Source organism: Notamacropus eugenii, chromosome 2 (assembly GCF_028372415.1).
Source record: "Notamacropus eugenii isolate mMacEug1 chromosome 2, mMacEug1.pri_v2, whole genome shotgun sequence".
Lineage (NCBI taxonomy): Eukaryota > Metazoa > Chordata > Mammalia > Diprotodontia > Macropodidae > Notamacropus > Notamacropus eugenii.
Window position 1 is genome coordinate 26,463,450 of NC_092873.1, and position 14,993 is coordinate 26,478,442.

At 52.6% G+C, this 14,993-nt stretch overlaps 1 protein-coding gene across 4 annotated transcripts in view; it reads left to right on the plus strand.

The window, feature by feature from the left end:
* Positions 1-3,178, plus strand: part of MOB2 (MOB kinase activator 2) — a 93,836-nt gene extending 90,658 nt beyond the window's left edge. For all 4 annotated transcript variants that reach the window (XM_072639512.1, XM_072639513.1, XM_072639509.1 and 1 more), the window contains 2 exons: positions 814-938; positions 2,129-3,178. In XM_072639512.1, coding sequence (XP_072495613.1) covers positions 814-938; positions 2,129-2,442 — 439 coding nt within the window. In that variant the 3' untranslated portion in view covers positions 2,443-3,178. The remainder of the gene's footprint in view (positions 1-813; positions 939-2,128) is intronic.
* Positions 3,179-14,993: the final 11,815 nt, after the last annotated feature.

Genomic DNA, 14,993 nt, shown 5'->3' on the forward strand with positions numbered 1-14,993 from the left:
TCCCTTCCACTCCTCAGTCTGAGAAGCTCTCCTCCTTCTCCTCTCCCTCCCATCCTCCCCATGTATTGGTCCTCACACCCCCAGCTCCTTCCTCAGCCCCAATCCCCTGACAGACCCTTCAGTGTGAGGAGAGGGCGGAGGACCTGCCCAGCAGCACAGATACAGCCCAGCTCCCTTGCTTTCCCAGGAGGGCAACAAGGGAAAAGGAGCTGGCAGGATCGGACCTCCCATAGTCTCAGCTGAGGCTGCGGCTGTGGGTAGGGAATAGGGGAGAATGGCTATGTGTGCAGCAGGCAGGCTGGGGCCAGCTGGGAGGAAGCAGCCTGGCTTGCCTGGGTCAGGATGGGATGATCAGTTGCTAGCCCAGAGGAGCCAGCTAGCCAGGGTGGGGCCTCTTTTCAGGCCTGCACTGCCAACTCCAGGCCACAGGCTTTCTTGGCCCCTGTTTTTTACACTTGACCTTGTACTCTGTGTCCTTGCCATAGCCAGATTATGCCTCTCCCCCCTCCTACATAGGAGCCATGATGCTCATTTCTCTTTAGGATAGCTAGCCAGTCCTGTACACAGTAGGTGCTTAATCCACATTTGTTGAGTTAGACAGGAAACCTCTGTGGGGCTGGTGTTGTCTTGGGATCAGCTGTGAGTGGCCAGGAGGAGGCAGGGACTGGGGGCTTGAAGGTGTTGGCCCGGGAAACAGGCAGGCTTGTGGTGCAGGAGAAGCAGGCCATGCCATCAGGCAGCCAAGGTGAGGAGAACCAGCCCACTCTCACTGACTCTCCAAACTCAAAGGCTTCTTGGTCCTTTGCCCCATAGGCAATACTACTGGTATGATGAGCGGGGAAAGAAGACCAAATGCACGGCCCCCCAGTATGTCGACTTCGTCATGAGCTCGGTGCAGAAGCTGGTGACGGATGAGGACGTCTTCCCTACAAAATATGGTAGGCCTTCCCCACCCCCACTCCCCACCCCCCCTCCATGCCCCTGCCCCAGAGCCCCTGGTCACTCCGTCACTTAGAGAAGGGAATGGGGGCAGGGGGATTTAGCTTTCCTCAGATTGTGCTTTCTGCTCCTTTGGGGGACATTGCCTTTCCCCAGAGACCTTTGGGTTCCTTCTCTGTACCTGGTCTGCAGGGGTGGCTCTTGGCTCAGACACCAGGATGAGGGAATGGCAGGAAAGAAGGGGGGGTGCAGTGCCCACCCCCCCAGACCTGAGCTGATGACCTCATCAGGAGCCCTATCCATGAGGCAAACAAGGACACGGGCCTTGCCCCCAGAGTTCCTTTCTACAGCTCAAACACAGAAAAGTGGAGAAGGGGTTTGGAGGAGGAAGAGCACTGATTAATGGGAGAATCCGGACTGGGCTATGTGGAGAAGGTGGCTTTTGAGCTGAGCCTTGAAGGCAGAGCACACTTCTGTATGGAGTAGTGCTGCAGAAGCAAGGTTTGGGGGGAGGGGGAGAGTTGAGGCCGAGGCCGAAGGGAAGTGAGTAGCCAAAGGATAATGGGACAGAATAGTGGACAGGATTGGTGGGGGGGCTGTACTGGGGGCCCCCCTGGAAAGTAGGGCAGGGATGGTGTGGGAGGTGAGGACCGGAGGGATGGAATGATGAGGAGGAAAGACCAGTTATGCCCCAGAAGACTGGGACACAGCTGGGGATTCCACTTGGGGCTTCTCCATGATGTTAACCACCTCTGGGGGAGAAGATAGAACTTCCCACTGAGGGTCCTGAAGAAGAAGATAGGGCCTGCCAGTCTTCCCTTTGTATCCCCAGCACTCAGCCCAGGGCCTGGCCTAAAGGAGGCATATAATCAGTGTTTACAGAGCTGTGGGTAAGGATGGTTTGAGGCTTACCACATCCCCAGGCTTCCCAACTTGGCAGAATTTTATTGGAGTCTATCTCTTCCTGCCCTCCAAGACCAGGGGGTGTGGTCACCGGCAGAGCTGTGGACCCATGTCTTTGACCCTGAGGTCTTCTCCTCGATCCAGGAGAGCCTGGTTGCTACTTAGGACCAACAGGGAAAAGGGAAGGCGAGGGAAGCCAGAAGTCTGGGTTCTGCTGCCTCCCAAAGAGTCCTAGGGTGAGGGGTGCTACAGGGGCCAGTTCTGACATCACCTCTGCCCCTCCCAGGCAAGGAGTTCCCGAACTCCTTTGAGTCGCTGGTCAAGAAGATCTGCAGATACCTGTTCCACGTGCTGGCGCACATTTATGCTGCGCACTTCAAGGAGACCCTGGCCCTGGAGCTGCACGGACATTTGAACACCCTCTACACACACTTCATTCTGTTCATCAGGGAGTTCAACCTGGTTGACTCCAAGGAGGTCACTGTTATGGACGACCTCACAGAGGTCCTGTGTAGTGGGGGCAGCAGTGGCAGTGGCGGTAATGGCAACGGGGGCAGCGGCGGCAGTGGAGGGGCACAGAACCACGTGAAGGAGAGATGAGCCTTCCGTGGGGACCAGGACACGCACGAACCTTTGGAAAGAAATCAACCCTAGTCTATATTCTATTTCTGCACGTGCGTGTGCGCGTGGGTATGCACGTGCGTTTGTGTGTGCATGTGAGTCTGCGGGCATGTATGCACACACACACCTGCATGCACACCCGCATGTACACCCACGTGTGCCTGCACGCTCATGGACTCAGCAGTGGACGTTCAGGAGATGGGGCAGCGGATGTCCCCAGGACTCGTGGGATGGGCGCCATCGCTGCGCTGATGACATTTGGGGGCTTGTCCTGGTTCCCTGCTCATGGCTGGATAGGGGAGCTTGGGGGGAGCCCCCACTTGAGCGAGACTGATATTCGGGCCGGGCCGTGTTTCGTTTTGTTCTGGGCTTTTTCCTGTCTTTGGTTTCCAGTGTGAAGAAGTCGCTCCCAGCATTCTGTTCTGAAAAGTGACTTTTCCTTTTGCAGTGGATGGATGGGCAGACCTTCCCTTTTGGCTTTATTTTTGCCTGGATTCCCCTCAAGCCACCCTGCCTCCAGCACCTGGAGGGCTTCCAGTGAAGCTGGGGCTGCTCAGCCTCACCTGTCCCCAGATTCGCAACTGACCAAGAGGGTGTGGCCAGGGGAAAAGAAGGGTGTGTGTGTGGGGCGTTACAGGAGAACAGGCCAGGGCCATGACATCATGTCGGCTTTTAGTTCATCTGTCCAATAATAATAAAAAAAAATCCTCCCTCAGGCCTGAGGCCTGTTTCTTGTCTATGTTTCCAGTGGCTGAAGCGGGAGGGGTGATCACCTTGTTCTGCCTCCCCAGAAATGACAACTCCTGGCTTCCTCTTTTCCTGCCGATGGACTCCCAGGTCAGCTGTGGGACCTTGGGTGCCAGGCCACAGCTGGGCCAGGGATCTTGGGACGACAGCCACGCATTGTTACCTTCTGGTGGACTTAGGGTCGGCTAGACTAAGAGAGTGGTGCGGCCCACCTTAGAGCCAGCCAGCATGCCTGTTGTGAACCCCCATGAGTTACTGGTACAGGAGTGCCCAGGTCTGGAGCTGGCATTTAGATGGAAAGCGATAGCATGTACGCACACAGGTGTTTGCAGATGCGGATACTCATGAACACCTGAAATGTAGACACATGCCAGTCACCTTGAGAAAAGGGACCCATTTGGGAGGCGGGGAAGACCCCCTGCATAAAGTGTCAGCTGAACCAAATTTAGGGAGAAACCCAGGATTTTAAGAGCCTTTCAGAGGTAGGAGCAGCTGGCATGAAGTGGTATGTGGGTCATGAGCCTGGAAAGAGAGGAAGGGGTCACTCTGTGAAGAGTCCTAAGTGCCAAGCGAGGGGCTTCATCTTCAGTGTGGAGGTAAGACAGAGTTGCCCACAGGAGATTATTGAGCCAAGGACAGGCCCTGTCAGGCAGGCCCTGAAATACCTCAGCTGAACCAAAACAAGCAGGGCCCAACATCCCACAACAGCCAGAAGAGCCTTTGTCAGCAGAACAGGTAAAAAGGAAAATGACATTTTGCTAAAAAGTGCCTCAGACCATGAATTAGCTTGCTTATTTACAAACGTACTCCAAATAGCACAGCACCAAATCCCTAAAGGAAAAGGCACAGGGAGGAATAGACAGTAGATCTGTAAGAGTGAGGTCCTAAGTGCACTCATTTCAGATCTAGACAAATCTAACTGAAAACAAACAAGAAAGAAGTTAAGGACTTGAATAAAATTTTAGAAAAGTTAGATAGGATAGATCTCTGGTTAATACCAAGCAGGAGTAGAAAGGAGTTTGCTCACCTGCGCATGGCTCCTTTAGAAAAGTTGACCATGTATTAGGGCATAAGAACTTGACAAACGCAGAAAAAAAGTAGCAATATTAAACATCCTTGATGAACCCCAATGCAATAAAAACAATTCCTTAAAAAAAGAATTTAAAGTTAATAAGATGAAATCCTGAAAAATGAGTGGGTTAACAAAACTGAAAGCAGAACAAACAAAAAACTAGGAACTGATTTTTCAAAAGTCGATAAAATGTTAATGTGATTAAAAAGAAGAAAAATCGCCGAAAGCTTTGTAGAGGATGAACTGGAGAGGGGAGATGCTGGAAGCAGGAAAGCAGGATGGCTTCATCTTTTGTTTCCCCTTTTTAAAAGAATTCTGAACGTAAATACCCAAAAGATCAAGTCCATACTTGATAGAGCTCTAAAGAGGATTCTACATGAAATCAAGAATGCTTGGGGTGCGTGTGTGTGTGGAATGTGCATGTGTGTTTAGGTATTTGAGAGTGTTCTTGTGTGTTTGCATGTATATGCATGTGGTATATGAGAATGTATGCATATGTGCTTATGAATATGTGCATGTGTTTGTACATGGAAGTGTGGGTGGGATGTGTGCATGTATGAGGGTATACATGTTTCTACACATGTGTTTGTGCAAGTGTGGAGGGGTATACATGTGTAGTCATTTGTGTGCATGTGTTTGTGTATTGTATATGAGAGTATCGTGTGGGGTGATGGAGTGTGGAGTGTGTGTGTGTATGAGTTGTGGCTGTGGGTGTAATTGTACGTGTGTATATGAGGTGTACGTGTGTGAATCGTGACTGTGTACAGTTGTACACCTTGTTTCCGCATTTTGGAAGTGTGACGATGGCCTCCTTTGTTGGCATCGTAATTCTTGCTCTTCCCGATTAAAAGCTGGTCGAAAAGAAGCCAGACCCTTGTGACGGGTGTGTCCCTTCGATAGGAGGTGGATCTGGGGGCTTGCTGAGGCACCTGGATCTCTCTCCTTGGGACACGGTTCTCCTGCTTTGGTTCCCTCCCCTCTGCGTCAGGATCCTCTCATCTTGTCCTTTGGCCATTTCTTGCCCACAGACTCCACTGCCTTCGTGGAGGGTGAGCGCTGTAGGATCAAGTGAAGGGTTTTTCAGGACTGGAGTTAACCTGTTTATAGGAGACAACTGGAAGTTGCTGATAGAGGGATGGGAGGGATGACAGAGGGAAACACTCCTAGGCAGACCAGGGCACAGACTCCCACATTCACATGCCGCCTGGGCCAATTCACAGGAGGGACCCTTCCTCAAAGAGAGTCGATTTACAAGCACATCTTAAGCGTGCCCAGCACTTGGCTAAGTGCTGGGGATACAAGTACCTGTAGTGCTCTTGAAGCTGAGAGGGGCTCCAAGCCCAGAGCAGGGGGGATAGCTGGTCTGGGCCCTTCCCCAAAACAGCTTCTGAGAATTCCCCAATGGGTGACACGGGCCTCAGGATCCAGGGGACAGGCAGCAGGGTTAGGGTGTGCCAGTGCCACATGTGGGAGGTGAGGGAGGAGAGGGGTTGAACCCCCTCCAGCAGCCACTGTAGGGATGGATACCTGTGCAACAGAGACGATCAGAGAAGGGTTGCCAGTCACGGAGACTGTTCTGGTGGTGGGCCACCAAGACGCTGTGGAGCAGGAGCAGAGAAGGTGGATGACAGGGATCATCCAGAGGGCTGAGATTTGACGAGAGGAGAGGAGAACCAGGTGCACGGAGGAGAAACTTGGGGAGGGATAGAGGGGCACCCAGGGCGCAGTGAGTGTTCAGGATTATGGAGATTGAAGAGTCATGGGTAATGCTGAGATCTGCAGAGACGTGATCCCTGGGGGAAGTGCCCAGCATGGAAGCCATGGGAATTCTGCCTGCATGCAGATTGAAGTCCCAGCGTATGAGGGCGGGGCCATCAGTCAGTTAGAGGACCCGGTGAGATGGGGGAGGGCTGAGGGGAAGAGACTAAAGGCTAGAACTGGCCCAGTAAGGAACCAGGCTCAGGGCAGCAGTGCTTGGGCCCCTGACCCCCAGAATATGGCTCCCTCCTGGCCTGCTGTGACCAGCTGGCAGGGTCTTCACATGAGGTGAAGAGATGTGCCCATTGTTCTGGGAGGCAGGATACCTGGGCCTTTGGTGAGCATTACATTACTACCAATAGATGGTTCTTGACCAGAAACCTAGGGGCCTTACTGGGGCTGAAGATGGTGGCAAATGATCTTTACTTCTGCAGACATGAGGCTCAAATCTGAGAGAAATCGAGGTCCTCCCCGTCTCGGGAAACGGGTCATTCTGTCAGTGAACAACACTTATTAAGCCCCTACAGTGTGTCTGTCTCTGCCCTTAAGGAGTCCAGTGAGGGAGACACTATGCAAATAGCCAAGTACATACATGTTCTATGCCATTTAAATCGGACATCACATCAGAAGGGAAGACCCCAGCAGTGGGGAGGGCCAGAAGGAGCCCAGGGAAATCAGGAGACAGAGAAGGCGTGGGGGACAGCCAGTGAGACTGAAAGTGCCAGATGGTAATGCAGCCAACTCTGTGGTGGTCAGCAGGTTGTGAGAACCCTGCATAGGTAGGAAGGGGCTGTGCTGTGAAGCACTTTAACAGAGCAAACCTAGAGGGTGGGGGTGGGAGACCTGGGAGCAGGGGCTCTGCGGTGGGGCGTCTCCCTGGCTGGAGATGCCCTTCCTGCCCATGGGCAAAACATTCGGTTTCTAGCCTGTGGGACCCTGGGCAAGGCAGCCCCTTCCCTTGGACCTCAATTCCCTCCTCTACCAAAGGAGAGGCTTGGACCCCATGACCTCAGACCCTTGTTTTATGAACCTTCTCGCCAGTGAGGCCCACTACTCCTGGAAGGTCTGTGGGGGGTGTCCAGGATCCCTCCTTGACCTTCTGCTCCTCTACATTTTTGTCAGCGATATGGAAGAGGCCCTTGGGGAACATGCAGATCACAGCTCAGAAGGATCACTAGCCATTAGTCAGCAGAGATGAGCCAGATACAGGCAGGAAAAAACCCATTGAATGACTGAGATCACAGGGGGACCTTGCAGAAGGGATGGAAACCAGATTTCAAGGGGTTGGGAAGTGATGGAGAGGGGAGAAAGTAGAGACAGTCCACCCCAGGACTTCTTCCTCCAGTGCTGCCAACATCCTTGAGTGATCACTAAGGCTGTACTGAAGACCAGGCCCTGCCTGGACTGAAAAGGGTTTATTTACTAGGTCGGGAACTCCTGCCGTGGAGACACTCTCCTCTCCAGGCTACCCTAGTGGTCTGAGGGGGGCCTGGGACACTAAGTGTGCCAGAAGCAGGTCCAGTGCCAAGCCTTCTGCTGCACCTGCCTTCAGGAGCATGGACAAACCCCAGGCTTTTGGGTGGCATCATGCCTCCTCGGAGGAAAATTCCATAGCCTGAGGACACTAACTGAGGTAGGATCACCTTGCCAACAGGAGCCAGTCCTATAACAGCATGAGTCTGAGGGTAGATGCAGGAGGTCCAGCACCAGGAAGAACCTCCTCATGTGGGAAGGCTACTCCCGGAGCCTCCCTCCACTTTGGAGATTGTCTCTGGGGCCAGTCGTGGCATTCAGAAGGTGGGCTGGACTCCAGCCTCCGAGGTTGCTGGGCACACACAGCTTCCTCACGGACATCAGGTGTGAGAGGAAAGTGAGACAGAAGGATGGTAGCTTGAGAGAGAAGTAGGACTAAAGTTTCCCCAGGGTGAGGGTATCCTGCTGTCAGCAGAAAAGAAACCCAGGGAGGGCCCAAGGACAAGGTGGAGATGGGTGAGGAGATGTCTGAGGGGGGAAAGGCTGGAGGAGATGGGAGGGGGCCAGAGCACAGTGAGGGAACCTCATTGGCCAGGAGAGAGCTTCCAGTCCCAGATGTGGCTTGCCAAGCATTTATAAAGGGCCTGCTAAGTGGGGCCGCTAGGTGGTGCTGCCATGCACAAAGTGCTGAACCTGGAGTCAGGAAGATTCATCTTCATGAATTCAAATCCAGCCTCAGAAACTTCCTAGCTGTGGGAGCCTGGGCAAGTCATTGAACCCTGTTTGCCTCAGTTTCCTAATATGTAAAATGAGCTGGAGAAGGAAATGATGAACCCCTCTAGTCTCTACCAGAAGACCCCAAATGGGGCCATGGAGAATCAGACTGAACAGTGAAGTACTAAAGAGAGGAGACACATTCTATTTGAAATATTATAACAAGCCTGGTCACCACCTACCCAGAATATTTGCATATATTAACCCAAAGAAATGCCCACCCATGCGAAATTTCAGACCTCCAATCTCCTTTCCAGGGAGGTTCCACTAATGCTTGTTGTTGGTGTCCATAGTGCTGGACAAGAAGGCACGAGTCCTGGGTTCGAGGTCCAGCTCTTACACTGACTTGCTGTGTGGCTTAGGACAAGTGCCCTCAGCTCTTTGGGCCTCGATCTCCCTACCTTCCAGCTTGGAGAGTTTATCCTCAGGGCTGGCTCTAGTAGAGCTGAGAGGGCTTGGGCATACCTCTGGGACTGCTGACACCTCATGGTGGGGGGGAAGGATCCATGTCTGGCCTCTGTCCAGCTCCCAGCAGAGAGTGATAGCTGCCTAGCAGACCAGCAGCCGTCACTGCAGCAGCATTGGGCTGGCTGGTGTCCTCCACATGACTTAATTGTCAGGTACTGAGCTGTGGTGTCCTAACGACTAGTAAAAAACCCCAGGATCCCTTCTCAATTGAGTTTGTTAAAGTTCTCAGAACCCCAGGGGCAGTGCAGGTTCTGGAGTCAATGTGTCCATTACAGTCCCTTTTTACGGAGGGGGAACTGAGGCACAGAAGCAGGAGGAGGCCTTGCTGGGTCAGGTAGTAACCAAAGGACAATTCCACTTGAGTCTCCTGCCTTCACACACAACCTTCTCACCAGCTCCCTCTCCCCTAACCTTTCACCAAAAGCTCTAAGAGCAGGAAAGACACAGTGAATCACTCCCCCTTTCCTGGGCCAGCCTGGCTCTGCTCAGCCCCCAGGGCCCTGGTGTCTGACCATCCAGCCCAGTTCCCCTTCCCTTCCAGCACTGACCACTCCATTAGCCCAATGTACCCCTCTCCTCCCCCTGCCATTGTCCTGGAGGTGGGATACAGTCTGGACCCAGAAAGACACAAGACAATGGAGAAGGGAGAAACCTCTGGGGGAGTCGGCATGTAAACAGCCTTGAAGGCAGAAAAAACGAGGAAGTCTGTTCTGAGCAGCCTCTGAACGCAGCAGGGTCTGCCAAAGGCAGCGACATGAAGCCAGTCTGAAAGCTCTAAAGGGAAGTGGGAGCTGTGGCGTGGACAGGTCTGAACGCCAGTAAGAAGGAAATAAATGGGGCAGCAGGGAAGCTTCTCCAGTGTGAGGAGATGTGGCCATATCTATGTTTCATGTTTTAGGAATATTAATTTTGCAACTTGTGAAGGATGCGGGAGAAGGGAAGGAGGCCATAAGCATTTACATAGCACCTACCACATGGGGGCACTGTGCTTTACAGATATGCTCTCCTTTGACCCTTACAATAACCCTACTGTCACAATCCCCATTTTACATTTGAGGAAACTGAGGTAAACAGTAAGTTGTTTGAAGTCAAAATTGAACCCAGATCTTCTTGACTCCAAGACCAGTGTTGTATGGACTGTTTGCCACCTGGCTGCCTCAGTGGATGGATTTGAAATCAGAGAGACTCAAGGCAAGGAAATCAATTCTGAGGCTACTGAAGCAGGTGAAAAGTGATAAGGGCCAGACCAGGGTGGCTATATGAGTAGAGAATGGGATGAATACAAGAGATGTGAAGGGAGAACCTGGTGGCTGACTTGTCTGATGCTACAAGGCCAGATGATGGGTGATGGAGGAGGGCTGTTAGTTTGTGGATTGGGGAAACCACAGTGAGGGAGCTGTCCAGAAGGCCTTTGTGCATTCCTCCTGGAGTTCAGGAGGGAGAGGAAGGTGGGGTAGGTAGCTCTAACACTAATCCTCGAGCCAGAAAGAGCCTGGGGCATCTTCCGGGAAGAGTGCAAGGAGAGAAGAGGGCCCAGCACTCAGTGCAAGAGTGCCAGGTGAATTTGTGGGCAGTGGAAGGAAGGAGCTGGGGTCCCTTGCTGGCTGTGCCCCTGACTGTGTGATCACTCCATCTCCCCATCTCTAAGAGAAGGGCCCCAGGATGATGGGCAATCCTGCGACCCTGCAGTGGCAGCCAGGGGAAAGAGATGGACTCAGAGGAAGGTGGGTTGAACTCCTTCCTCTGCCTCTTGATCCTGGGCAAGTCATTTCCTTGAGTGCCTCCTTGACCAGGCTGTTGAGAGGGATGTAAAAGCACCTGCAGGGGTTCTAGAAATGTGTTTTGTTGTTCTTGACAAGAGCCGCATTAATAGTGATGACAGGCACCTGTACAGGATTCAGTGCCCTGAATGGGGACAGTAAATCTGTCCCAATGGGGACAGTGAATCTACCTGGAATCATAGAAAACCCGTTGTGAAGGCTTTAAACTAGAATGGCCGAGAGGGGAAAAGGCAAGCCCCACCCGCCTGGATCTGCCAGTCCTTATCCCATCAGAGCAGTCTGGAGGTGGGGGGAGAGCCTGCTGGAGGGGGATGGAGCATTGCAGAAAGCTCAGGGGGCTTTGGACTGTGAGCAGGAGGGGCCGAGGAAGGGGAGAGTGCCTCTGTCCTCTGCCCTCGACAGCTTCTGTTTGGAGTTTTGTGTGCAGTTCTGGACTACCTGAACTGTTTAGTAAAGATATGAAAAGTGGCCTGAGGAGGTTTGCTAGAGTGGGCTGGAGTCTGCTCTATGAGGATGGGTCAAAAGGGCGAGGAATGTTGAGCCTGGAGAAGGAGCTGAGGCATGTGAAAACTGGCTTCGGGCTTGTGGAGGGCTACCCTGGGGAAGAGGGGTCAGGCTTGTCTAAGTGCTGGAAGGAAGATCTGAAGGGGCAGCTTGAAGTCAGGGGCCAGGAAGAGCATCCTCCTGGTGTGGAAGGGGCTGCTTTGGAGTTGCAAGTCCTTAAAGCTGATGTGAAGGGGATGGGTTTTTTAAATTATTTTTTGGCAGGGTGGGGTTGGAGGTCCCTCTGAGGTTCCTCCTGACTAAGATTTGGAGATTCTGTGAGAACATGTGGTCCAACCCAAGGAGAGCAGCAGTGGAAAAGAACCTGCCACCAACGGCTTGCCCACCACCTGCCTCTCCTTCCCCTTTCCCCCTGGTCCACAAGGGACAAGATGGTGCTCACCCTGTGGGGCCCTTCTCAAGAAGCCTGGGGTGGGTCAGGGTGGGGTTGGGGGCTCTTCTGGCTGCCCCAAAAGCTTTCTGTCTCCTTGTTCATGGGTTTGAAGTCTAGACTCATGGTTGCACTGATGGAGGGGAGGGTTGGGGTGAGGTGATGACTTTGTAACTTAGTAGCCCCTGTTGGATACCAGATGGCTCAGTAGGCAAAACTTAGGCTTTGAAGCTTCAGACCTTGGGTTCTGCCGTCACCACCTGTGTGGCCTTAGGAAGCTCCTCCCCCTCTCTGGCTCCCCTTTTCCTCATCTGTAATTTCCCTACTGAATCTAGAAGCATCACTATGCATGTGTCTGGGGAGGTAAGATCTTGAGGGATCATGTAACTGTCTGTCAGAGGTGGCACCAGAGGAGCTCATCTTCTTTTGTCTCTATTAATATGGCCTACATGTTGGCTGGGAGGTTTCCCTTTTTAAAAAGACAGAGCTGTTTGCCTTTCTCTGATCCCATAGTGCCTTCCCCATTCTCCACCATCTTCCCAAGGTTGGTGACAGGGTACAGATGTCCCAGGAGCTCCAAGGGATGTGGACATGTCCAGATAGCACCATGCTCTGAAGTTGCCTAATGCAATGGAGAAAGCTCTGGACTTAGATGCTGGAAGGACTTGGCTTCACATGCTGCCTTGGGCTGCCTATGTGAGCTTAGGTGAATTCTTCCCTTTCTCTGGGCCTCAGTTTCCTTCTCTGCAACATGAAGGCCTTGGCCCAGGTAGCCTCCAGGGTCTCCTCTGGCTCTCTCCCTCTGCTGTCTCTTCCAGTCCAGGAGAAAATACAAGCTTGTCACATGTTTCGAGCAGTCCACGTGCCTTGCCCCTTCCTTTGGCCTCTGCCTTCCACTCCCTCTCCCCAGGATAGTGAGAGGGTACAAACAGCACTTTTTGTTGGACCTGCATGGACTCCTAAGCCCCTCCCTGCAGGGCTCTGCCTCCACGGCTAGTCTTGGTTCTTCTCTGTTCCATTTGGTTCAGTCATGTCCAACTCTCTGTGACTCCATCTGGGGTTTTCTTGGCAGAGATACTGGAGGGGTTTGCCATTGCCTTCTCCAGCTCATTTTACAGATGAGAAAACTGAGGCAAACGGGCTCAGTGACTTGCCCAGGGTCACACAGCTATAAAGAATCTGAGGCTGGATTTGAACTCAGGAAGATGAGTCTTCCTGGCTTCAGGCCCAGCGCTCTATCCACTGCAGCACCACCTAGCGGCTTCCTTCTTTTCCATAGGTCCTCCCCAAGTCTAAGGTTCCTGGTAAACTCCCTGTGCAGCTCAACTGGTCTCTTCAAACAATTTCCCTTCTCTTTCCTCACTGGAAATCTCCTGGTGTCTTCAGAATTTCTTTCTTGAGAGCCTCATGTCCCTCTTGGGCTGAGCTCCTCAGAAGGGGGGGGTCCTTCTGCTGTCCGATGGAAGGATGGTCACTCCCTCCAAGTCCTCCTCATCAGTGAGACTCTGACCTAGAATTGTATCGTCCATCCTGAGCTGATTGGTTTCTCTCCCTTTTGAAGACGGGAGCTGATCAAGCAATTGCTAACTGCTCAGTTTAGGGCAGATGTCCTGAGGGAGGGCAGGGCCTGGGCATGGCCTTGGAGCCACCTGTTCCTCACAGCTTGGGAGAGAGCTTGTCAGAGGGGGTGAATGGAAGTGGCCTATGTGCGGTGGGAGGAGGAGAAGCCCCTAGAGGCAGCTACAGGGCAAAGAGGTATCAGGAAGCACTGCGTGGCCTCAGACACTCACTATCTGTGTGATGGTGGGCAAGTCACTTAACTGCTGACAGCCCAGTTTCCTCAACTGTAAAATGAGGGTAATGATAACACCTTCCCCCAGGGTTGTTAAGTAGTGGAAATGATGTCATATTTGCAAAGTACTGAACATTAGACACTGTATCAGGCACATGGAAGGCACTTCACAGATAGTTGCTTCGTTTTTACCAGCTCCAAAAAAGGAGAATAATAGTGAGCCCCTGGGGGAGACTTTTGGCTAGATGGTTTGTTCAAACCCACCTGCAGTAATTCCTCTAGTTAAAGTACAGAGGTCTGCCTTCGTTTTCATCAGCCTACATTCTAATTCACAGTCAAGTACCATGTATTTTGTGGTGCCAAGAGCCCTTGCTACTCACCTGGTGCATCACTGAGAGGGGGCTTGGCTTGGGTTTCTTTCTGTCTCTCTGCTGGAGAAGCAGGGGCCATAGGAAATGAGAAGAATCCCTAAACTTCTGCACAAGGAGCCTAGGGAGGAGCAGGTAAAGAGGAGAGACAGCTCAGACCTTCCCTGAGGAGTGCCCAGGTTATGGGGCTGTGGTGACAGTTCTCCCTCCTCCCCTTCTCTACCACAGATGATAAGCACCCTATGAGGCAGAACCTCACCTGTGGCACCAGTGAACCCAGGACTTTCATTCACCCCAGGCCCCAAATCAATGTTGGTTAAATGAATGAGTGAAGAATGAATGGGAAAAGAAGAAAATCAGCCCAGAGGGAGCCTCCCTGGCCCAGAGGCAACTTCTGACCTCTTGCACAGATGAAGCACATGCCCTGTTTCCAAGTGTGGAATCCAGCCAAGTCAGCATGGTTAGGCTTCCACACTCCAACAACATAGATCCTCAGGCCAGGAGTGCCAGGCACAGAGCCACTTAGTGAATAGGGACAGGGAGATAGATCCTCTCTGGAGACACCCAGGGGAACTGGAGGCTTTGGCTCTCCTCAGATGCAAGGAGCACTAGACCACTGTTGGTTGTGGTCCTTGGAGCAGGACTGGGTCCAGTAGCCTAAAGAGGGGTGAGGCCCATGGGTCGTCCCCTTCCCTCCCCCACCATGAACACGCACACGCATGCACAGCCACACGGGAGCCGCTGGCTGATGTCTTCACTGAATGAATTTATTGTTTCTGAACGGAAGCTGCTCACAGTTATCTGACAAGGAATACATCAGATGGAGATTTTGTCCATTTTCCAGTGTGTGTGTGTGTGTGTGTGTGTGTGTGTGTGTGTGTGTGTGTGTGTATGTGTGTGTGTGTTGTGTGTGTGTTTGTACATTGTGTTCCAAGTACAAAATCAGAAGGAAGGAAGGCTGACAAGTGGTATTGCTTTAGCTATCCTCATGTCTGTGTGTGGAGGAGCCCCGCCCTGCTTGGACTGCCTTCGGCTTTGCCGGGACTCTTCCTCTGTATTGAAATCCCAGCTTTTTGTTGAGGTGCCATGAACCTATACAGAAGGAGGAGGGGGTAGGGCTTTGAGGGGAGGCAGGAAAGACATCAAAAGCAAAATGGACTAATTACAGTAAAGGCATGCAATTAAAAACTGCCCTTGTCCTCGGCCACCTGCCTGCCCACCAGTCAGCCCTCAGCACCACGCCCTGCCCAGCCCTCAGCAGCCACCTGCAGGCAGGCAGCCTGAGTCTGGGAGCAGTGATGGAAGGTAGGGAGCAAAGGCCTAGCAGGAAGGAGGGCAGGGGGACCCAGTCCAAACTGGGGAG